Raw genomic sequence first — 25,781 nt, forward strand, 5'->3', positions numbered from 1 at the left:
GGGATGCCTTATTTGTTCTTATATTTTGTTCATGAGTGGAAAAAAATAATGTTCATCTTCAGTGAAAACTGTTGACTTATAGACAGGAAACATGGATTCGTCTCACCTTCATCACTAAACAGTTGTGACTCTGGGATAGTCACTTCCATCTTTTTGAAACTCAAGTAGCTTCTCTCCAAAAGACAGATAGTAGTTTTCGCTGATTCACAGAGTTGTTTTGAATAGCAAGTGACAAAAACATGCGTCACTGTACTTTGTAAATTATAAAACATCATAAAAATGTGTGACTTTGTAGAGTTTGTGCTTTAATTGAAAATTTAAAAGCCATTCAGGTTCTATTCTGATGTGTCTCATGTCCCAAAACAACTACCTACCCTGAGATTTAGGAAATATTTAAACCATTGATTTCATGTTGTGATTTTAAAACATTTCACTTGATTTCTCTGTATTTTTTGACAGTGGAGAAAAGCTAAAATCAAATCATCATATCCTATCTGGGGTATAGAAACTTCTCCAGCTGTTGTTTCTATTGTTAATGATGGCATGAAAACACTACTTTTAGGACAGTGATACTAAATTAGTATTTTAAGCCTTAACTTTCTAATAATGTCTTCAAACCTGTCAATATTGATTTTTTTTTTTCAGATGGGCAACAAATTTGGGAGATGGAAGCCACAGTGGATAAAGATAAGAGCCAGCCTGTAAGTGTGCAAATGACAATATTTTCTAGATGATAGGATATTGTATCAAACTAGAGGGGCAGAGAGTGACTGGATTTTAAATGGTGATATCTACTGTAACAGAATATGATATTCTTAATTGGGAGCCCATATCTCCTTCCTTGTAGCCTGTAATTAATGATAAACATGCCCTGTTGGTAATGGAGATTATTGGTATTGAAAAACTGAATTGCCTGTGAATACATTTTTGCCTATAAACTTTGGCTTTCCTTCTGATATCACCCCCAGTTTATCTTGTATGTATCTTGCTTGCACACCGTTTGTTTCTAAGTTGTCTCCCTCTACTAGAGTGTGAACTCCTTGAAGGCAGGGATCATTTTTTGCCTTTCTTTGTATCGTTAGGGCTAAGGACAGCTCCAGGCATATAATAAGCTGTTAATAAATGTTTCTCGGCTTGTCTGGAATTTATCCAGCCCCTAGGCAACCTGTCAGAAAGAGATCCCTGTTACATGGAATGGCAAGGGATTTCCCTGTAATTGATTGCAACATTGAGGTAGGAAATATAGCTCATGCTTCATCTTAATTAATAACAGCTTCATCCTTTCAGAGTATGCTTTTTGTTGAAATACCTGAATATCGGAACAAGCATATCCGCACCCCTGTGAAGGTGAACTTCTATGTCATCAATGGGAAAAGAAAAAGAAGCCAACCTCAACATTTTACTTACCATCCAGGTAATTCTGCCCCTTGGGAGCAGTCATTCAGGGAAGGAAGGGGGATGCCTTATATCTAGATTTGTTCATCCCTTTTCTTAAAAGATGGTTCATAAGTTTGCTGACTTAGTGAAGAACTGATGTCTGACCCATGGTACCTTTGGCAGCTAAAAATTATGTATCTGTGTGGAACAGACATGTGAGCATAGACAAATGAGAACTTCATGAGGTATATAATCTAGGAATAAGTTATGATTGTGTGAAGACACTTGGTGGAAGACTAACATAAGCTATTTCTATTCAGTATGTTATGGTGCTGACTAGGGTAAAATTTCTTTCCCTTTATATAAAAAAAAATTAATTTAAATTTAAAAATAATTTAAGTATGTTAATTGAAATATAAAATTTAAAAATTATTTTAAAACTAAATTTTATAGTAAAGCATACAGTTTCAACAAATAAAAACAAATGAACAAAATGAAGACTAAACTCCGAAATAAAACCTGTCTACCTATTGATAAGAAAAAAATATTAAATATAATAAGATAATAACAGAAAAAAACTTTATTTTCCCCAGGGCCCCTTTGAATTTCATCTCTCTGTACAATACAGTTCTGTTGCGCTTATTGTTTTTTATATTGACTTATTCAATATGGATCTCCTTCTTCCAATTCTACTTGTGACCAAGGTAAACCAGAAGGCTTAGGGTGATTTTTTTTAACTTGGGAAAGTAGGTCACGATCTTCCCAAGGGGTGATCCAGACTTTGCCACATTCCCAGGACGGGAAACATAGAATGAGAGAATATCATCAAAATGTGTAATTTCCTGTCCCAGGCCAAACATAGGAGCTTATAGGCTCCTGAAAGCAAGAAAGAAAGTCATGAAGCTGTCTCTGGCTTCCCTACCCCCAATTTGGTTTCATTTAAGTGATGGTTGTGGGTTTGCGCTGGCTCTCATTCTGCCTAATGTAGCCGATCCAGCCCTTATTAAAATGTGTCTGCTCCAGAGCATTGGAGGCATTAGAGCTGATGTAATAAACCGTAAATGTTGGTGGTTAAATCACTGAAGCTTAAATACAACATAGAATCGTGTGAAAGCCTCATTTTGAATCCTGTCCTCCACAGGCAAAAAGGACGGTTTTTCAATTACATTTTATAGCACTTTCATAACATAAAATTTGTGGCGAAAATATCCTCCAACATAGTCTTTGGCCTTGGAGTGCCTGATCACGACCAGGGCCAAAGCCCAGTATAACAGTGGGCAAAGAATTGGAGTCGTCAGTTTTGAACTTTTTTATTTTAGGTGGCTCACTGTTTTAAAGAATGGATTCAGTTCTTCACAGTTTATTTTGGTTTTTGTCTTACTTGAGTCTTCAGCATGTACTTGATTTTTAACATCTATTTCTTAGAGAGACTCTGCATTCCATTCGTTAATCCATTTAACCTGGTGAAAGGTACAAAATGGAAGAGGTGTGCATTACCCTAGGTCTCTTGTTAGGGCAAGGAAGATTTTACATTGTCTTTCAGCTGCTCATTAAGAATAATGTACTGTACATGCTTTATTCTAGTTCCATCCATCAAAACAGAACCTATTGATGAATATGATCCTGCCTTAATCTGCAATACAGTGCACAGTGCCTTGGGAACAGTAACACAGCCTTACTATTCACAACACACAATGGTCACTGAGTCCCCTTCCTGTCTTGTGGCCACTATGGCATCATGCCAACAGTTCCGCTCAGGTCTATCTTCTCCCGACTCTCGGTACCAACAACAGAATTCAACAGCTGTAATATACCAGAGGAGCAAGAGCTTGAGCCCCAGCCTCTTGGGCTACCAGCAGCCCACTTTGATGGCCTCCTCCATCTCCATTTCAGATGCTCACCGATCAGTGCTCATGCATGCTGGCTCTCCAGGCCAGAATTCAGCTCTGCTCCACCACTCTCCAACCAATCAGCAATCTTCTCCAGTGATTCACTATTCTCCAACCAATCAGCAGGTGAGGTGTGGAACCCACCAAGAATTCCAACACATCATGTGCTGTGAAAATTTTACGTCCAGTGCTGCCCGGCCTAATCCACCCCAAGTCAGCCAAGCACAGAGGATAAGTCCAAGCTCCTATCCTACGGTAATTCAACAACAGAATGCTACAAGTCAACGAGCTGCTAAAAATGGACCACCCGTTAATGACCAAAAGGAAGTATTACCAGCAGGAGTGACTATTAAGCAGGAACAGAACCTGGACCAGGCCTATTTGGATGATGGTAAGATGCTTGTTTTTATCATTGTCTTCACAGAAACTCCTATATCCCCTAGAAAAAGAGCAAGAAAGAATGTATAACCTTGGACAAGTCCCGGTCCCACTCTGGGTTGTAAATTAGATGATCTCTGAGGCCCCTTCCAGCCCTATGGTTCATTGATTCTATATGCATATACATTTGTAAAAACCACTTTGCCAATAATGGGCAGCCACTGGGCTTGTAAGCTCAAAAAAAAAAAAAAAGACAACCCCTTACATCCTAATAGTGACTTTCTCCTTCCCTCTTCCCACCCCTGTGATTTGGAACAGGGTTGGTTTAAATTGCTAGCATTTTCTCTCCATTTGCCAAGCTGAGGTTGAAAGTGGAGAAACAAGAAGAGGAGGCTTTCCAACTCCCTTCTATTCTTGTAGGGAGAAAAAAATAACACTTTATAACACCCTCTTGATATCTTGGGGGTGGAAAAATAAGAAAAAAGCTTATTGAACATTTTATATAGATCAGGACATAGAGTGTGTGTGTATGGGGGGTGGGGGTGGGGTAAGGGGTAGTGCTGCAGGCCAAGCTTTGCAGATGTCCTGGCTGAACAGTAGTACATTGATGAGTTAGAAACAATGGATTTCCTTTGTTGGGAACCCAATAGATACGGTTGTTGGGCCCAAGGAAAGGCTGCAGGGAAGCTTGATTTGAATCCTCCCCTCTTATTTGTAGGTGGCTTGGCTCATTAGCAAAGTAGCCAATGGGTTATTTTTGTGAAGAAACAGCCATGTCACTCTTTGCCCTATGACTAGCACCAGGGGATATGGATAGAGCTCGGATATGATCCAAAATTTGCTTCTAGTTAGTGGAGGACAGGGAAGCCTAGAGATGGAAAGAGGAGGGGAAGGGGGCAGGACATGGCATAATTTATTGCTCACTGGAAAATATATTTTGGGAAAGGAAATTTTTGCCATTACCAGCCATTAATTATTCTTACAATTTAACCCTCTGGAACACACCTGAGAACCAGGAAGGCAGCAAACAAAATTTCCAAAAAGCCAAAATAGAAGATACAATGCTCATCTGCTTATTCATAGGAAAGCATTTCAGGCACTGATTCATAGCCTATTTACACTGATTTTTCACACGGTTCTGTCAAGCTTGGTTATCAGCTGACAGCAGATTAGAAAGGGAGAAAGATGTCCTCTACAGCCTGACACACTAAAGTCACAAGGAGGGCCAAGCCAATAGCAAGGGAAGAGACAGGACAATTACCAAAAAAACAGACATAATAACTCAAAAATTCCTGCAGTCTGGCTTTATTTAGTAGTGCCAGATCAATCAACTCTTAATAACTCCTGATGGCATCACTATTGTAAAGAATGGTATAGCATTCAATGATCATAAATCATAAAGGAAATTATGTGTATTACCCTGTGAAGTGTCAGTTTTCCAGAAAATTAACTGACGAGGCACACTTCGTTTCCCTTGGGACTTTATAAATGATGTTTATCATTGAAGGAACAATATATATACTTCTCTCCAAGTGTCTAGGGATTTGTGTCCTAAATGACATGATCTATAAATCCACCTACAAATGCAGAGATTTTCATTTAAATCTCTTCATTTGTAGGTTGGAGACATGGCAGCTTTCTTCAGATATTTGAGAGGCCGTCACAGGGAAGAGAGAATAGATTTGGTTTGCTTTGTCTCAAAGGGCAGAACTAAGAACAGTGGGTAAAAGATGCAGAGAGGCAGATTTTGGCTTGATTTAAGGAAAACCTTTCTAATATTTTAAGCTGTTGAAAAGACTTCCTCAGGAAGGTAGAGAGTTCCCTCTCACTAGAAATTTTAAAGATCCACTTGATGAACACTTGTTGGAGATGCTAGAGAGAAGATTCTTGCTCAAATAGGGGTTGGACTAAGTGACTTCTGAACTCCCTTCTACTGTTTGATTTTGTGAAATAAATGAATCACTGGTGGGAGATATCCACCTCCCCCTGCCCAAATCTACTCCTTCTTGGGTTGAATTTGACTTTAGATTAAGGGATGAACCAGCTGGTTCCATTTTCTTATCTCTTGTTAAAACAAAGAAACAGTTACCTTGGACAGTGTCTAAGAGAGCCATTCCTTTGTTCCAAATGACTCATCCCATCACAGCAAACATAAGTCACCTAAATGATGGGGTTGAACAATACAATCTCTAGGGTCCTTCTGTCCCATCTCCAAATTCTGTCATCCTACTCAACCATATCTGTAAACTGCAGAGATGCTTGAAGATATCTGGATGATGAAACTTTAAATTTTAGGGTGAGAACTCAAGTGCTGAGCCCTTCTCAGAGACCTAAAAAGCCAAAGACATCTTTCTGGTGGAGGAAGGCGAAAAGACTTGAATAACTGGACAGATCATGGCTTCTTCTTAATTTTAAAAGCTGCTTGTTTAGAAAGAAATGATTTAAAAAGTCAAATGTGGTAACACTGTTAACAGAGGAAAATGTGGTAGAGTAGGAAGAACACTGGATTTGGAATTGGAGAGCCTGGGTTTGAATTCCCACTTTACTATGTATTTGGTGACCTTGGGCAAATCACTTCATCTTTCTGGCTTTCAGTTTGCTTCTCTATAAAATGAGAGAATTAGAGAAAATGATCTCTAAGGTTCCTTCTGACTCTAAATCTAGATCATTTGAGATCCCTACAGCAAGAACCCCTTGGCTCTGCCAATAGTTGTCCTTAAGCTTTGGCTCTGCCTAGGACAGTGCAGACTGGAGCCAGATGGAAAGAGGCTGGACAGCAACTTCAAGCCAGCGGCTCCATTAAAAATCAACTATCCTGCTGTTGTTTGTGGGTTGAACATAGCATGGAAGGCCAGTCTTCTTGGAGAGGGACAAGTGTGGGCATGTTATTCCAAATCCTGGGCCAAAAAATGCACCCACAGCTTTTGCACCTGTGAAGATGTGGGTGAAAATTTGGCTCTAAGTCTGTGGGATATTAAGATAATCGTAACAGATGCATTCCATCCTACACATTCATGGAAAATGTTCACAATCTGCGTGGCTGGCATTACCTAATGTGGGTACAGTTTCTTTTTTGACATTCATTTTTTATTTCATTTTTGTGCATGAAAATTGATATAGTGATTGGGATTTCTCTAATCCCTTTCTGGGAGACGTGAGGGAAAACTTAAGGTCTTTAGGACTATTTTCTCCCTATATATATTTAAAATTCAGAAATGGGTTGCTTCTATTTGACATTAAAATTCAGTGGGGATTCTGCCTTTGGGAAAGCCCATTTATACTCTCTCTTCCTTTTGCATAATCCTCATGTTTATACAGGAGTGGTAAAAATTCAGTGTTTGTATATTTTTCATTTATCTTAGTATTTTTGCAGCCAGCTTCCCCCTAAGTATTTTTTAAATTCATCTTTCTACATGTGTGTCTGGGGAAAATAATTCCCATGTGAAAACAAGAGTTATTGGTGAAGAAGATTCACCTGCTCTTTTGTAAAAATACAAATCATGATAGTTCACGTTCATATAGCACTTGAAGTTTTAAAGCACTCAAAATAGGCTTCTTTCTCACCGGATCTTCACCACAACTGTGTGAGGAAGGAAGTACAAAGAATGGGAAACTGGGGAGGGACAGAGAAGTGAACTGAACTGCTGGCCTAGGATCATTCAGCAAGTGTTTCTATGGATATGGAGTGGAATGATGTTTTGGAAATATAGCTATCTCTCCCTTCCTTCCTTCTTCTTCCTTCCTTCCTTTCCTCCTTCCCTCCTGCTTTCCTTTCTTCCTTCCTTCTTTCCCTCCCTCCTTCCTACATTCCTTCCTTCCTTCCTTTCCTCCTTCCCTCCCACTTTCCTTTCTTCCTTCCTTCTTTCCCTCCCTCCTTCCTATGTTCCTTCCTTCTTTCCCTCCCTCCCTCCTTCCTTCCTTTCCTCCTTCCCTCCTGCTTTCCTTTCTTCCTTCCTGCTTTCCTTTCTTCCTTCCTTCTTTCCTTCCCTCCTTCCTACATTCCTTCCTTCCTTCCTTCCTTTCCTCCTTCCCTCCCACTTTTCGTTCTTCCTTCCTTCTTTCCCTCCCTCCTTCCTATGTTCCTCCCTCCCTCCCTTCCTTCCTTCCTTCCTTTCTTCCTTCCTTTCTTCCTTCCTTCCTTCTTTCCTTCCTTCTTTCTTTCCCTCCTTCCTTCTTTCCATACCAGCATTATACAATGGGAGGAACCATAGAATTAGAAGGAGAAGTCCTCTGTTAAAGTTTGGGCTTTGCCATTCATTAGCTTTGTAATCCTCGAGCAAGTCATTTCAATTTTCTTATCTCTAAAATTTCTACTACCCACCCCATTGGATTACTATATTTTTAAATGGAAATAAGCATGAAATGCAGCCTGCCATCATTGAAATTAATCATCTTCAAAATGAGGGGATTAATCTCCAAGTTTCCTAGCAGCTTTAAAGTTCCACAGTCTGTGTGTAATGAGTATTTTTATTGTTACCTGCCCTCTTTCCATCCTTCTATTTATTTGACTGAGCTTGCTGCTTCCTTTATACATCCACCACAAGGTCACCTTTTCCCTTGCCTTGGTGTCTTATCTTGTTTCATGGGTCTCTTCAACACCCTCCTCTCAGTCTTCACGGCTTTCTGTATTCTTCTAATTCTTAGGATTTCATTTGGCTGGTCTGAAATTCTGATATAACAAATATTTTAATTCTGCTATAAGCAAATTTTTAATTTTTACATAAGCAAAAATTAGTCGTTTTGCCAAGTAAATGAGCCTTCCTAAGAGGAGGAGTTACATGGTCTTTTATGCTTGTGGTCCCCTGTTTTCTTTCTCATCTTATCCTGTATGCTTTCTCTTCTTACGGCTTTGACTACACCTGGGACACATGAGTAACTCCCAGAAATAGTTACTGAGCTGGGTTGGATTGCAGCATCACTGATGAGAATCAGTTTCTTCATCTGCACAAATACTTGTTTTCCTCTCTTCACCAGTTGAATATAGTCCTCTAACTGGTACCCAAATTAGGCAGCCTGGTATGGTGTAAACATTGTATGACTTGGCAGTCAGAAGACCTGAGTTTGAATACCTGCTCTGTCATAAACTATTTGTGTGACCCTGGACAAGCCATTAACCTTCTGGGGCCTCAGTTTCCGTATCTGTAACATAGGGAGGGGTTGGTAGGAGTAGATGATCTTGAAGGTCTTTTGCTGTTCTAAAATTCTGTTTTATCCCATGATCTCAGTAGTTTTATTCCTTGCTCACTTGTTTCTAATCTCAATTCCCACCAACTAATAGAAACCTTAAAAATTAGGTAGGCCAACTCCAATTTACAGATGACAAAATTGAGAATGAGAGAAGCTGAGGCCACATGTATAGTAAGTGGTAGAACTGGCATGGGAACCCAGGTCCTCTGACGTCCAATGCAGTACTTCTACACGATGCTGCCTCTTAAAGAGGCTGAAACTTTCTCCTTTCTACTCATCGCTATCAATTCATATTTCCCACATACTCTAAAGTTGTGAAAATCAGCTGCAGAATACATAGAAGGTGGAGTCACAGGCCTCTAGAACAGACTTTATAAAAGAATGTGCTTTGGGTTCCCTCAGAGTGAGGCAAACCTTGATAATGAAGACACAAACCCCTGTAAAGCCTTTAGCCCATGCTCACTGATTAACTACCAGCACAGCAATCCCTTTGGCCACCTTCCTGAAAACAGGAACATTCTCTTGAAAAGACTAATTACTTAAAAAAAAAAGACTTTTGGGGGAGTTCTATTGGTTCATTCTCTTAGGTGCTAAGTAAGCAGCCTCAGTGCCTACCCAACCCTTTGACTCCTACCTACATCCTCCAAAGTGGAAAAATTGAGCCCTCAGAAGATCTGGGTTCCAGTCCTGCCTTGACACTTAAAACCGATGTGGCTTCAGGTAGGTCTCTTAACTTTCCTATGTCCTAGTAAAGTCTGTAAAATTAGATGTCCTCCTCAAGGTCATTTCCAGCTCTGGCTCTACAACTCTATGATCCTCTAGTCTAGGTAATAATATTAAGTAGAGACCTTTGCAGATCGTGAAACTAGGAAGTAAAGATATAGAGGGGTAGGCACTGTGACTCTCTCTCTCTCTCTCTCTCTCACACACACACACACACACATACACACACACAAATTTCGACAACATTCTTTATTTGTACAAACCATTACATTCCCCTCCCCTGAATGTAGAGTAAAATGAGATTCTTCTCTCATTTATCGAAAAGCTTGTCCTTTTATCTATTAATGAGTAAATGGTACCACATTACATTTGTTCACCAGTCATACTCCAGTTGGAGTGGGGTTACTATTACTACTTTATAAACCAAAAAATTGAAGACTGACTAGGGGGAGAAGTTGGCAAGAGCCTTTAATCACAATTCTCAAAGTAGCTCTTTATGGAGGGACTGAATGTGAATCTCTGAGGTTCCTTTCAGCTTAGATTCTCTACGTCTATGATTCCAAACGCTCAGGAAAGTACTGTGGGAGCCCCCTCTAGCTAAACAAATTTTCTTTTTGCTGTGGGGACAATGCACTGAGAGTCTCTTAACATAGATCCTTGGTGGGCTCCATGCAAATGGATTAGTTCACATATCAGATTTTCCTTGAAATAAATCAGCACTCAGCCAGCAAAGAAGGTTGTTTTGGAAAGGATTCTGCCGACCCTGTGAATGACCTGATCCTTCTCTTCCCTGACTTCAGCGTTACTATCTGAAGTGAGTGTTTAGCTACTTGGTCATCGTATCATGGGATGAATGGGAGAATATTGTTCGTGGGAATTGTTTTTGGGTTAAAAAAGTCTTCTTTATCATGAACTAAAACATCCAGAAATAGGTGCGTTTCAATATACAAAGAGAAGAGAAATGATGACTGTGTATGAAACTGTGAATGAATGAACTTTCCAGGACCTGCCCTTAACTTTGCATTAGTAGTACGTAAGCAAAATCCTGATTCCTCTAAATGCTAGTGTTATCCCTCCCAAATGAATTTATATTTATATTTATTCTCTTTATATTTATTCCATATATGCTTACATATCTTTCTGTGCTTCCCCACCCACCCACCCATTGCTTCCTGCTTAGGATGTAAGCTCCTTGAGAATAGGGAATGTTTCATGCATTGAATTCGCACCCCAGGTACCTAGTGACTTGTGGCACTTAATAGATCCATAATAATTGTTTGTTGGTCGATTACTAACAACTAAATGTATATAGTGGTTTAAAATATCCAAAATGCTATATATAAATTATCCCATTAGAGCATTAAGATAACCCCACAAGCAAGGCACACAGAAGTTGTTTTAGGTTTGTTTGTTTGTTTGGTTTTTTTTTGGTCTGAACCCATGATTCCATGAGTATATAGGACTCTCAGTGAAGAAACTCCCTCTACTAATGAAGAATGCCAATACTTTTGCAGTTATGCAGTAGCCTTAGAGAGCTGCCTGAAGTCACACAACCAGAATATGTCAGAGGCCAGCTCGTTCTGATGCTGACACCAACTCTGAATCCGCATGGCCATGCTGCTTCTCTTAGTGAATCAGCTGTTGTAGAAGGAGCTGTTGCCTTATAGATAGAGCTAGGTGATCTCTGAGGTTCCTTACAGCTTAGATTCTCTAAGTCTATGATTCCAAATGCTTAGGAAAGTTCATATACCTTCTCAGGTCTACTGAAATGCTTTCCCCTACATTCCCTGGATACCAATTTGTCATTTTTTTTTACTATAATTTGGCAACATGTCACTAGAAAGATGAAGGTTGGGCTAGGCGATCTCTAAGCTTCCTCCCAGTTCTTAAGAGTTCCCCTCAGTTCTGAGGTTCTTTCCAGCTCTGATTGTCTATCACATATGATCTTAAGATGCTATGGGATGAGGCATAAGACTCAAAGAGCAGGAAATTCCTACCTCTGAAGGCCCGATAAGGTAGTTCTTTTATGGCATTTGATAAGAATATGTATTTTCAAAGGAAGGAGGTGTGGTGCAGGTGAAAAACACTGGCCTAAGAACCAAGAGAATGGAGTAGTTCCAAGTTTGTCATTACTTATGTGACCTTGTGGGCGAATCTCTGAGCCTCAATGTCCTGAAATGGAAAATGAAGAGTTTCCACTGGATGATCTCTAAGCTCCCTTCCAGCTCTGACATTTAGTTACACAAAAGCACACAGATAAATGGAATATGCCGGGCACATCTAAAACTGTTTTTCATAGGCTAACTGATCAATTGGTGAACAGCAGTTCAGATTATATATTCCTGTTCCCAAGGAAAAATGGAAGCAAATCTTTTATTAACAAACGAGTCTGTCTTCAATTAGAAACCTCTCACTGCCTATATTTGACTAGTAATAACAGACAAGCAACTGTATTAAATATGGTGTAGTGGAGGAGAAATAAGGTAGAAGGAGCCCATTCATTTCAGTCATTTTTTTTAGTCATGTCTGACTCTCTGTGACCCCATTTGGGGTTTTCTTGGCAAAGATGCTGGAGTAGTTTTGCCATTTCCTTCTCCAGCCCATTTTATAGATGAGGTAGCAGGCAAACAGGGTTAAGTGGCTTGCCCAGGGTCTCCCAGCTAGGAAGTGTCTGAGACCAGATTGGAACTCAGGAAGATGAGTCTTCCTGACTCTAGGCCTGGTTCTCTAAACACTGCACCTCCTAGGTGCCCCTAAAAGGAGCCCAAATAACAGATTAAAAAGCTCTGGATCTGAGTCTTAGCTCCATGTTAACTATGTGACTTTGGGTTAGTTACTGGGAAAGGTTATAAGTGAAAGAACTTTCTAAACTATAAAACATTATACAAATAGTAGTATACAATCGAGATATTACCATATGAGTACTTTTAAAAAAAAGGAGAGCATAGCTCTATACTATTATTGTGGAGACAACACTTATCCCAGTCTTGATCTATTTCCAGAATAATAACTGTAGCTCAGGTTTGTCTGTTGCTTTACATTCATTTTCTCATTTGATCCCGACAATACCCTTGTGATTTGGGCTGTACAAATGTACCAATTTTACAGCTGAAAAAAAAGTTCAGAAAAGCCCAAGTGACTTTTTCAAAGTTACATTGCTAATAAATGGTAAAGCTAGGACACAGACTCAAATCTATTATTGACAAATCCAGAGCCTTTTCTATTAAATCATGTATTCTTCCATCATATCAGTGCATCTTTTAGAGAAAGTATAAGAGCTAAGGAAGTCCTGTTCATTTTAGTTTGGTTTCATAGTTTAGAAAGTGCTTTTATTTATATCCTCTCACAGTTCGATTCACAATAAATATTTAATAAATCTTTACTGATTGAATAGCTTTCATGAAGTAGGTGGTGCATGTATAATTATCACCACTTTATAGATGAAGAAATTGAGAGTCAAAGACATGGGATAACTAGTCCAAAGTCACATACTACCTCCCCTGTGATGGATTTCTGTGTCCCCTTCTGAGAGTCCCTGAGTGCCTCGGGATGTTTATCTGCAGAAGGGCTGCAGTGCCTGGCTCAGAGGACTGTTCTGAGACATAATTACTGTTTGTCAGATGTGGTGTGCTCCCCTGGTGAAGCGCACCAACTAATTGCACACAATCATTGTTATCGTGGTAGTTGGCATCTATCAAAATGATCCAATCACAAGTATTCAATAGACAGAGGGATTCCAATAGATGAATATCCTGAAATGGGCGAAATACACAGAGGATCCCTCTTTTGGGTGGAGGAAACAGGGAAATGAATGCAGTTATTAAAAAGCATCATTTCACTGGCACCTCTTTGTTCGCCAAGTTGGGAATCTTTAATTGGGTCAGTACAGTGCCCATGGGCAAGTTTGTTACAAAGCACTTCCTATTCAGAAAGTCATGCGAAGTCCACAGAGAGCTTGCCATCCGCCGAGAGGAGCCCGTGGGCCGAGACTGCCACAGCCGTCCCAGGAGGCCACTCAAGCGGGGCTCTCCTGAGGTGGAAGGACAACAGCAAAAGAACCAGGGGTGAGGAGGCAACTTTCAGGTCAAGCCATCACTTAGGAAGTTCCTGCAAGGCTTTGGGGACCCAGAATCATAGTATGAGAGCTACGTTGATCCTCAGAGGCATAGTGCTATAAATAATATTGATGATAACAGCCTTTATTTCCATATAGATCACTCTAGTCCTAGTACCTCATGGGAATAGGTGGTGTAAGTATTCATATCCCCATTTTATTGATGTGGAAACCGAACCCCAGAGAGGTAAAGCAACTTCCCCAAAGTCACATAGCTACTAATGATCAGAGTCGGAACTCAAAGTAAGGAATTCTGCTCCCAAGCCCAATTTTCTTTCCATTGAACTATTCCGCCTCTCTAGTCTGGTGGAAAAAGCACCGGACTTAAAATTGTAAAACTTGGCCATGTTACTGTGGACAAGTCACTATACTCCTCTGTGGGTCATTTTCCTCATCTCTAAAATTGTAGCTAATAATACTTGTACCATCTACCTGTAAGCTGTAAAGTGCTATAGAAATAAATTGTTACATCAGTATGGGGTTATAAGAAAAGTGTTTTATAAACTTTAAAACACTCTATAAATGTAAATTATTAGTGTTTATTATGATTATGAAGAATTCCATGTTTTGTTTATTTGACACACCAAGGTCACAGAAGGCAAGGGGCATTCAGAGTGTCAGGAGAGACTTCTGAGGCTCCGTAAAATCTTAGCTTACTCAGGTGCTTGAGGGTTAATTATCCATATAGCTTTTGCACATGAAGAACAGTAAAAAGATTGGGAGACACATTCCCTTTCCTTCTCTTTGCACTCCCCTCCCCAATTTCTGCTTTACCATATCCCTCTTTATCCACCCGTGATCTTGTGTCTGGGAACCAGGAGAGTGGATCTCCCACCTAATTCTACACTTGGGTGACCGTGGACAAAACATGAGGTTTCTCTGTAAAGTCTCCAGTGCTAGTGAATAAAGACTAAAGAAGCCTTTCCTGAAACATATTGCTTTGAGGGACTGGAATTCTCAGAATACTGGACCCGAGTTCAGATCTTGCCTCAGATACTACCAGGAAGACCCGGGGTGAATCATAGACCCTCTATATCTTCTACAAATTGAGGAGATTGGATTTTGGTGTCCCCAAAGGTCCTTTTCAGCTCTCAATCTATGATTCTGTGTTCCTATTTTGGTCGAGCTGGTAAGCTTTGTCACCCCTCCCCTTCCCAGTATTTAAGGAGCCACCTTCCAGATGGCTCTTGACAAAACAAAACAAAACAAAAACAAACCCAACAAGTTCTGAAATTCTGAAAACCAGTTGCTCCTGGAGGAATGTACCGATGTTACTTGGGACTGTACATACAAAACCAACCACAAAGCCTACTTCCAGACTAGTGATGCACTTATGCCACACTCTTCACTTTCCAGAGCCAGGGTCTGAAATGAAGAGAGCAGACGGCCCCTACACAGAAGGCCAGAGGGTACATCATTAGCGACTCAGACCTGGGAGATGTTTGCCAAGATGGGTCTTTTTATTGACTTTGGCTTTTTAGGGGGAATTTTTGTCTCTGAATTAGAATGGGCTTGTGGCTCTGGAGTGAATGTCCCATTAAATAAATAGTAAAAATTAACTCTGCCCTAATGGCCTGTTATCATGAGAGATGAGTGCCAGCTGTGAGGGGAGGCGGCCTAAGCCGGGGCTCCAGATGCATAACATTCTAGGGTTTAATATTTTGTTAGTGCTGACCTTTAGCCCACTACTTAAAGATGTTTGTTGCATTTCTCTCCTTTAATTTCATGTACCGAATATTTTTCAAAGTACTTTCATAGGATCATTGATTTAGGGCTGGAAGGAACTTTTAGAGGCCATCAAGTCCAACCCCCTCATTTGACAGATGATGAAACTGAGACACACAAGTTAAGTGACTTACCCAGGGTCATAGAGCTGGTAAGTATCTGAGGTGGGATTTGAACCCAGTGCTTCCTGACTACAAATCCAGTACCCTGTGCTGGACATGTGCCACAGTGCTTATCATATTTTGTTGTCATTCAGTCATTTTTCAGTCATGTCTGACTCTTCATGACTCCATTTGGGATTTTCTTGGCAAAGATACTAGAGTGGTTTACCATTTCCTTCTCCAGCTCATTTTACAGATGAGGAAACTGAGGCAAACAGGGGTAAGCGACTTGCCCAGGGTCACACATCTAGGAAGTGTCTGATGCCGGATTTGAACTTCTTGACTCCAGCTGCAGCACTGTATTCACTATGCCACCGAGCTGCACATATATTATTTTATAGTTTATGATTACTCTATTCATTAGAACTGGAAAAGAACTTGGAAATCATTAAATCTAATCATATGTAGGAGTTGAAAATATGGGAGATTGGGCTGGATATGTTCTGACCTTGGGGCCCATCTGAATGGTTTATTTTGTTTTATTTCAGGTATATCCCTCATAATCTAGTCTTTGGGGAAATTGTCGAAGGCATGCCCAGTTATTTCATAGTCAGGGTCAGTTGAGGGTTTAATTAACCAACAGTTTTATGATAATATAAATCGCTCTTTCTTTACCTGGACACTGTCACCCTCTCTGCCCCCCAAAACCCTCCTTAATATAAATTGTCAATTTCTGTTTTGCTGGGAAATGTATTTTTATGGAATAACTTTTGTTCTGCCCTATTTTATAAAAGTAGCATTTTGGGTATCTTGATGTCTTCAAGATGAATAGAGTTTATTCCTATTCACTTCCATTCCACCCATTTTCCTGTTGGTGCATTTTATATTTCCCTGTTTGCTTGGGGGTGAGTAGGGGGGAATCTTTTAGAATCTTAAGTAATGATGGAACTATTTCAACATATTAACAACAAATATTTATGAAGTGTTTATTATATGTTAGGCATCACCTCAAAGACTGGGCATAGAAAGAAAGGAAAATTTGAGGTCCCTTCCCTCAAGGAGCTAATATTCTAATGGGGATGATATCATGCAAACAACTATATACATAGAAGATAGATAGATCAATAGAGATATGTCTGTCTATATCTATCTATCTATCTATCTATCTATCTCTATCTTTCCGTCTCTATCTCTCTTTATCTATTTCTCTGTCTCTGTCTCTCTCTCTGTCTCCCTCTCTGTCTTTCTGTCTGTCTCTGTCTCTGTCTCTGCCTGTCTCTGTCTCTGTCTGTCTCTGTCTCTCTCTTTGGAATGTATGGAAGGTAACCTCAGAGGGAAGCGATAGAGGATGCGGTGGAGAGAGACTGGGAAAGGCATCCTGAAGAAGGAGGGATTTGAGCTAAATCTAGAAAGAAGTCTGGAAAGCCAGTAGGTAGAGGTGGGAAAGGAGAATATTCCAGGCACAGGGGACAGAAAAGCCTGAAGTCAGGAGATGGAATTTAGCAAGAAATAGTAAGATTGCCCACCTCTTCAACAGTTTTTTAACTTAACCCTAGATTGTGTTGAAGTTGAAAACGTAAGTAAGATGCGGAGGGATCTGGGTCTCTTCTGCCTTTTGAGAAGCTCAGTCATCAGTAAATGGAACTTCTCGGAGATAAGGAATGATGCAAGGACTTCCTCATGTCTCCAGCAGCAAATCTCATTGCTTTCAAGGACTTGGGTGACATCTGTAGCTTGCTTTAATCATCATGAAATCAGATCCCCAACAAGGCAACTGATGTGGCGCTATCCTTGGCCATTTAGGACAGGAATTGAAGGCTGAGAAGTTGACTTTATGACAATATTGTCTCTTTAGGATACTTGGACTGGAATCCTAGGGATTTTGCAAACCAGAAAATGGGTTTCATCTGAAGCCTATTACTTCCAGCAGCCAGAGAAAGTCAAAAGGATGCTCTTGTTAATTTTAGGGTGGGCAAATATTCCATTCCATTGCACAAGTTGGCAATGGGGATGATAAATTTCAAAGGTTATTCCCCAGTTGGTTCATAGATCTTAGGAAATCATAGAATGTCAGAGTTGGAAGGGGTTTTAGAGAACATCTAGCCTGGCCCCTTCACTTTGTAAATGAGGAAACTGAGGCCCATAGAGTATGTGACTTCCCCAAGGTTGGTGCCAAAGCTCGGTCTAGAACCCAAGTCTCCTGAATCTATCTATTTTTCTTTTCAGTGTACCATATTACCTGTAACTTGCCTAGCATCACAACCTGGAGGCATATGGCAGCTCTTTCATTTGATGGGTGTTTAAAACCAATTAATCAAAAGTTGATCAGTAGACTTTCTGATCTTGTAGGTTATGGGACCTTAAGATTAATCCTTAGCATATTTTTGTGCTATATGTATCAGGCATTATGCCAAGGTCTGGGATATTAAGGTGAAATTGAGGTCCCTTCCCTCAAGGAGCTCATATTCCAATGGGGATGAAAACATGCAAACAACTATGAATATAAAACATTCCAGCTCTGGAATTCTGTGTTCTGTGTGACTGTGGGCAAGTCACTCCCTCTCTCTGGGTCTTGTTTTCTTCATCTGGAAAATGAGGTGATTGGACCAGATGGTTTCTAGATCTAATATCCTTCCCAGTTCTAAATCCTGTGAACTATCATCCTATGATTCTCTTCTGTTCTCATACTGACTCAAGAATCTGCTAATGCTATTCTTGGTTGAAGCAGAAGTTAATTAAGGAATTTTGTCAATAGAATAAGTGATACCTTATGGTGTTGTACACAATAAATTTGTAAAACGTGTCTCATAAGAGGCTCTTCTATTCCTTTTCCTTCCTTCCTCCTTTCCTTCCTTTCCTTATTTCCTCCTCCAGCTTTGATATTCTTTGTTCTAAGGTCTCTTTCAGCTCTGGAATTCTGTATTCTAAGACCCTTCCCAACTCAGACATTCCATGTTTTAAGGTCCTTCCTAGCTCTGACATTCTCAGTTCTAAGCTCCCTTCCATTCTGTGTTCTACATCTTAAAGGGCCTTCCAGTTTTGACTGCCTAGCATTCTATGAGCACAAACTCCAAAAACAAGTCTATTATTTATAGCTTGGTCAAAACCAGTGGTCATGTTTCATTCTACAAATGCTTTGAGTTCTTTTAGATTTCAAACAACTCATTTGCTTAACCAAGGCAAAAACAATGCACAACTAAGTATAGCCATGGTTGTTCCTGATGCTAGAGAAAAGTGGCCTCTCCCTCAGAGTGTGGTTGGCAGCCTTTTTGGCTCAGAGCAACCCAGGAAGAGACTCTGTGTTTCACCATTTGCATCCTTGCTTTTGCACCCCCTCCCCACCTTCTTGTCAGACTTGCTTCCTCACACCTGCAGTCCCAAAAGGGCAGGGCACAGGATATCAAGGGTAGGAATGTGTGTAGGTGTGTGTAGTTACTAGTTTATAGGAGATAAATGCAGATGTTTTGAGGATGCAAGTTCAAAGCCTCTTGGATAGTGAAAACAAAACAAAACTAGATCAATAGAAGAATCATAAAAGCCAGAGATGAATCTGGCCATTTAAAAAAGTTAAAATTTTAAACATTTTTAGCAATTGTGCTATTTGGGCACTGGGAAGGGGCTATCTAGTGATGAGTAATTTGATTTACAGAATTACAGAGACAAAATCTCAAGTCTGGAGGGGACCACTGGGATCAGCTAGTTGAATCCAATACTGAAGCATAATGTAACTTTACATTGTTTTTGAGAAGTTGTTATCCAGGCATTCAGAGAGGTCCAAAGACTCCAAGCTAAAATATCCTTAGGGTACCACCCCTACTTCTTCCATCATCTCTCAATGTCCCATGGAGTCATTAGCTTCCACTTGGCCAAATCTAATTTTTAAGGAGTTATTTTCTTCAATGAGGTTTTGTACCTCTTTTGCCATTTGGCCAATTCTAATTTCTAAGGAGTTGTTTTCCTCAGTATTTTTTTGTACTTCTTTAATTTAGCTGTTAATTCTCTTTTTGGAAATTTTCTTGCATAGCTCTCATTTCTTTTCCAAATTTTTGTTTGGTCTCTTTTATTTGATTTAAAAATTGTTTTTCTTCTTTTTATTTCTTTAACTCTCATAAGAATTCTTGTTGGGCTCGTGTCCGGTCTGCATTTTTCTTTGAGGTTTTGCTTGTAGATATTTTTGAATTACTGTATTCTTCTGTGTTTGTGTCTTCCTTGAACTTCCATGTCACCATAGTAGCTTTTTATGGTTGATTTAGTTTTTTGTTTGCTTATTTTTCCAGTCTACTAGTTGATTTTGGACTTTATTTTAGTGTTAGGCTGGGCTCACTTTTTGGGGGGGAAGGATGTTTGCCAGAGTTTTTTTGTCCTGCTGCTTTCACAGCTCCTTCTGGGAGATCTGTAAGTTTTCAGTGCTTCCAAAGTGGTGTGATCCTGGGAGAGGTCTATTTACTGTCTTACTTGTCTGTGCTCTCTCTGCAAGCTCCTGAATAAGGTTTGAGTCCATTGGCTTGTATATAGTTGAATTTCCATAGCCTAGTGCCAGTTACTGTTCATTCTCTAGAGAGGGTTCTTCTGGTTCAAATCAACTAAGGAGTTATTTTGTTCAGTATTTTTTGCACTTCTTTAATTTAGCTGTTAATTCTCTTTTGATAATTTTCTTGCATAGCTCTCATTTCTTTTCCCAATTTTTCTGTCACTTTTATTTAACTTAAAAGTTGTTTTTATGCTTTTTTATTTCTTTAACTCTTCTGGCTCCTCTTTGGTTTTGATCTTCTTCCCTGGTTTATTTCACTGTAGACTTATGTGTAGGGCTGTTGGTAAGAGTCTTCCCTCTGCTCTTGGGCTCAGAGCCACACAGTTATCTTTCTGGAACTTGTTCCTTGCTCCTAATACAGGTAGGGCCCTTGCTCCCTCTTGACCACTCCCCACCCTGGAACCGTGACCTGAGTAGAACGGGAACTGTTGGTCAGAACTGTCAGATGGCACCAATTCCTGCTTCCACGGTTAGTACAGGAGTCCCAAGGGATCTCTTTCTGCCCAAGTGCCTCCTGCCCCAATGTTCAGTCTCCTTCCCATTCTTGGATGGGAAGTTGACTGTTGATACTGCCATCTCTCACAGCCTCCTGTACTGTGCTGTGCTCCTAGCCATCCCCTGCCTCCAGGTCCACAGTGTGCTATATCTATCTTTTTAAGCTTCACTGGGCTGGAAAAATGATGTACTCTGACTTTTTCTTGACTTTCTCAATCAGAACTCAGTCTGGTGTGCTTTCTAGCTTGTTGTAGAGGAAGTTGTAGAAGAACCAAGGCGAAAATGCTGCCTCTCACTCTACCGTCTTGACTCCAGCCTCCTCCATCACTTCGCAATGTCTAAAGCTACTGGAAATAAAAGGAGAGAGCTGATTTAGAATCAGATGACCTGGATTCAAATCCCAGTCCTGTAACCTATTACCCATTTGACCATGGGCAAATCAGCACTTCTCTGGAAGTCAGTTTTTTCATCTGTAAAAAAAGGAGTAGATGACCTCTAAGGTCCATTTCAGCTTTAAACCCAAGAAGGACATTGACAAAGTAGAGCACATTCAGAGGAGTATGACCAGGATGGTGAAGGAGCTGTAGACATACAAGAATTGGTTAAAGGAGAAGGGAATGTTCAGATTGGAGAAGTCTAAAGGTGGATATGACAGGTGTCTTCAAATATTTGCAGAGCTATCATATTAGATTGATTTTGCTTGGCACAAAAGGGCAGAATCCATAGCAATGTTTGAAATTGTGGAAAGGTAGACTTTAATTTTTTTGGAAGAAAAAATATTCTAATAGTTCAGCCCTGTCCAAAAGTGAAATGGCCTGAATCGGGAGATTGAGAGATAGCCACCGCTAGAGGGCTTCACATCGATGGCCACTTGATTCTGATCAAGTATAGATGGGCCTGGGTGATCTGTGAGATTCCTTCTAACTCATAGAATCAGAGAATTTTAGAGAAGGTGCCAGAAGGAAGCAATGTAACTCTGAGAAGAACTTGTAATTACTCCTCATAACTTCTCTGCCAGGCCCACTGTGCCTGTCCTCTGAAATAAAAAAGAACTCCACTCCCTGTCATGAATGTATTCAAACATCAGACAAGTGAAAGAGTAGGAAAGTCACTGGTGTTTTGGCTCTGGCATCCCGAAGTGACTCATGTTATTTTAAGAGTTGAGGAAGTCTAACTCCCCTGCAGAGAGAGAGGGAGGGAGAGAGAGAGACAGACAGACAGACAGAGACAAAGAGATAGACAGAGACAGACAGGGGGAAGAGGGATGGAGGGAGGAAAGGGGGGGGGGAGAGACATATTTTCTGCCTATTTAGAAGCAGAGCAAATGCAGTAATTTCAGTCTTCCAGAGTTGAACTTTCTGGTTGGGTCCAGTTGCCCAGTCTGTGCATTAGCTCACTCTGCCACCAGATTAGCCACATTCATTCATTCATTCACAAAACATTTACTGAATACCTACTGTGTGCAAAGCATATATCATAATAATATTTCTTCCATATTTCAAAATATTTGTGATTTCATTGTAAACTTCTCCATACTTTAGGAAATGTTTTTTGAGAGTTGTTAGATCCAGAAGTATTTGTCACCTGGTGATCAACTCTCTAATGATGAACCTCTGTGAAATTAGTTCAGTTCATCCACAGATTACACAGATTTGGTTACCAGTGTCAGAGGACAAGGGTTCAGATCTCCACTGTGCTCCTACTTACTGATTACCTGTGTAATCATGGCAAATAACTCCCATTTACCGGGCTTCCCATAAGAGGAGAGACAGCCTGGGAAGGACCCTGAGTTTGGAATCAGAGTGCCTGAGATCAAATCCTGACTTTGCCACTTACTACATATGTGTCTTTGGACAAGTCACTTAACCTCTTCTGAGTCTTGTTTATCTAATCCACTTAGCTCACTGTGTGACCTTGGAAAAGTCACTTCTTCTCCTGGATAATTTCCTTTTCTTTCAAACAAGAAATTTAGACCAGATGACCTCTTAGATCCCTTTTGTTTCCAGCTTTTTATGAACTCATGTTTGGAGCAAACTGTGTATATGCTGTCTTAATCTCCACCAGCCTTCACTGATTCTACTGCGTAAAGACAAGGTCTAAGGTATCGCTCTAACTCTGAACTGGAGTGGTACCTTGTGTGTGTGCATTCATGTGTGTATAGAAATTAAAAAGGACTGAAGCTTCCTTGTTCCAACTTTCTTTTTGCAATAGAATGGGTTCTAGGTTATAAATAGGGGAGTGGCACACCTTTGGGAGAGACTCTAGGGGTGGAGAACCTGCAGCCTCAAGGCCATATGTAACCTTCTAGGTTCTTGGGTGTGGTCTTTTAACTGAGTCCAAGTTTTACAGAACAAATCCTTTTATTATTTTATTTTATTTTTTATTTATTTTATTATTTATTATCCTTTTATTAAGGGGATTTGTTCTGTGAAGTTTGGATTCAGTCAAAGGGCTGCACTTGAGGACCTAGAGGGCCACATGTGGCCTTGAGGCTAGCCTTGGACTAGTCTGTTTGGTCAGTGGTCCATTCCGACTAGAATTGAAGAACCCCAAAGATCTCAGTTGAACACCTGTTGCTGGCCAGTTTTCAGTCTGGTCCTGCACATCTACAGACATTTTAGGATGTGCATTAAATTTAAGGGATTCAGACTGTTATTCTGGCCTGTCTCACTCTCTACTCTGGAGAGTTTTCTTCTTTTTTCATGTGTCAGAATGATGCTTCCAGTCCCTTAGTTAAATTTGTTACTTTAATTTAAACTCTGCTGAGTTGGTTACACTCTACTTTTGCCAACGTCTCCAGGGCATTTTTTTTACTCTCTAAAAATCCTTCTCTGTATTCAGAAAAAAGATCTCTAAAGCCAGGTAAAAACTTTAGCTTTTAGGCATAATTATTATATCAAATCATCAAGATGGTGGCTTGTAAGTAGGGTGGGATTTTGAAGAGAGATATTTGGTGGGTATTTCTCTCTCTCTCTCTCTCTCTCTCAGTGGTTTCGTCAGGCTCTTGACCAAAGTTTCTGTTTTCCCTATCACTTTGACCTTCTTAACCTCCTTGGGTCTCAGTTTCCTTCTCTTTTAAATAGGGATTTGGATTAGATGGCCTCTGAGATCCCTTTCTAGACCTGTGGTCCTATGATGCTCCAACATTTTCTGCAGGGTCGGGTATATAGATGTTATATATGATGCAGACATGATTTAGCAATCTTTACCGTGCTGTGATCTCAGGCTGAATATTTGGCCCAAGTATTAAAATTTTACCCTTTTAAGTCCCACCACCAATCTCTGTTCCTCCAAGAAACTTTCCCTGACTACCCTAGCCTGCTCTCTCTCTCTAATTTGAATTCCAACTGAACTTACTAGTTTTATCACTGACTAGGTGTTCATCATATACTCCTTGGTCTTAACGAGTATCACCTGTTCACAGCTAAGCTTCTGGAGGGCAGGGATCCTGCCTTCTACTTTTTTCATCCACGGTGGACACTTGATCTATTATTTGCTTGATTTTATTTGGAAAATGTTACAAATCTGTAGCATTTGCCCAAAGGCAGATGCTCCTGTTGTCTGGGGAGTCCCCATCTATGGCATCCAGTCAAAAATGTGCTGGCCAGTGGATCTACTAGAAAATTTATTTTCTTGCCTTCAGAAACCAGTGCTTGCCCCGGTGTTTGACTCTCTCCATCAACTTTGTTATGATAGCAAAGGCAAGTTCTATGGAAACCATTGTGAAATCCGTCTCTGGAGCAGAGCAGAGCCCAGCAGTGTAGAGCAGAGCTGAATGTGGCTGCCTGGAGAGTTGGGGAAAGCCATCCCTCCTTTTTTTCTTGTTGTTGTTGTTTGTTGTGCTTGGCCGAGGCTTGCTTTGGACGAGGACACTCTAATTTTTCAGGGGGGACCCAAGAGAAACCTCCTCTTTTTTTCCACCCTAGCAGTACAGCCAACCTGGCACAAACGTCCTCCTCTTTCCAGCTGTTCCCTTCCAAACACACCCCTCCTCCTAAAGATAGCCTTTCTCAGTGGCCCAAGCTGGTGGAAAGCATGAAGCATGAAGGGATTAGCCCAGGAATCCATCTGGCCTGACAGGCTGGGTTTCCCTCTATAAACAAGAGTGGTGTTTTCAGGCTCCGGACTCTGCAACCAGCTCTCCTTCTCTTCTCTGCTAACCCATAGGACAGCCAGATTTCAGCTTTGGTAACAGGCTTTGCTGTTTCTGGAGATGGAAAACAGAAACCAACCCCCTGCTTTTCAAGCTTCTTGTGTGCTGAGAAATCATGCCCAGAAGAGTTTGGAATGTGAATCTCTCTCCTTTACCTCTTGCTACCCTCCCTCTCCTTTTAGGGGAAAGGGGAATCCAGTTTCCCCTTAATCACTGGTTTCCTGTTTTATCAGGGGCTGTGCTGTATGGATTTATATGATAATTGACTCAATATCAGTAAATGCCAATGTGCATCTTACTTTGTCCATAATTGGCACAGAAATCGCCTTAGGCTGTGCTCTTTTTCCCCTGAATGTCAAGCCCCTTGCTGCACTGACCCCACTATACTGGGAGTCTTTACCAAGTCAGTCTAGGAGGAACCCCAACAAGGTAATATTCATGGGTGACTCTTGACCAGGCCTAAAGAGGAATATGGGAATGTGGGGAATCATAGATTCTATGAATGGAGGAGTCATAGATTTAGAGTGAGAGGCCATCAACTTCAGCCAACCCCCTTATTTTACATATGAGGAGACCAAGGCACAGATACTACGTGACTTATCCACAGTAACAGAGGTAGCATTTGATGGAGGATTTGAATCCAGGTCTTCATTATTATAGTACACTGTCTGCTATGCCATATTGCCTCTTAAACACTGCAGTCACTCATTCTCCATACTTGCTCACTCTTCTTTTAGTCCCTTAGGCTTTTTCTTTTTCCATATCCAGTCAGTTGCCTTGCTATCTAGATTCTGGGGCCAAGGGTCCACAGATAGATTTCAAAGGGTCTATGAATTTAGATGGAGAAAAAAAATCACAACTTTATTTCAATATAGTTGGTTACCTTTATAATCCTATATATTTTGTTTTCATGCATTTAAAACCATAATTTAGTAGGCTTCACCAGACTGTTTGGGGTGGGGGGTGGTCTGTGACACTCAAAAAGGTTGAGAACCCCCGTGCAATGGCCATATTGTCTCTGTTCAATCTTTTCTTTTCCCATAAACACTATCCTAGTTCAGACCCTTATTACCTCTTATCTGAACTATTTTAGTAATCTCCAGACTGT

The 25,781-nt window shown here is 40.5% G+C and overlaps 1 protein-coding gene across 1 annotated transcript in view; it reads left to right on the forward strand.

The window, feature by feature from the left end:
- Nucleotides 1-25,781, forward strand: part of NFATC2 (nuclear factor of activated T cells 2) — a 167,201-nt gene that overhangs the window by 108,764 nt on the left and 32,656 nt on the right. Inside the window, exons 7-9 of the mRNA XM_036752894.1 lie at nucleotides 646-701; nucleotides 1,288-1,414; nucleotides 2,962-3,657. Of these exons, the coding sequence (XP_036608789.1) occupies nucleotides 646-701; nucleotides 1,288-1,414; nucleotides 2,962-3,657 (879 nt within the window). The remainder of the gene's footprint in view (nucleotides 1-645; nucleotides 702-1,287; nucleotides 1,415-2,961; nucleotides 3,658-25,781) is intronic.

The sequence above is a fragment of the Trichosurus vulpecula genome, chromosome 3 (assembly GCF_011100635.1).
Source record: "Trichosurus vulpecula isolate mTriVul1 chromosome 3, mTriVul1.pri, whole genome shotgun sequence".
Lineage (NCBI taxonomy): Eukaryota > Metazoa > Chordata > Mammalia > Diprotodontia > Phalangeridae > Trichosurus > Trichosurus vulpecula.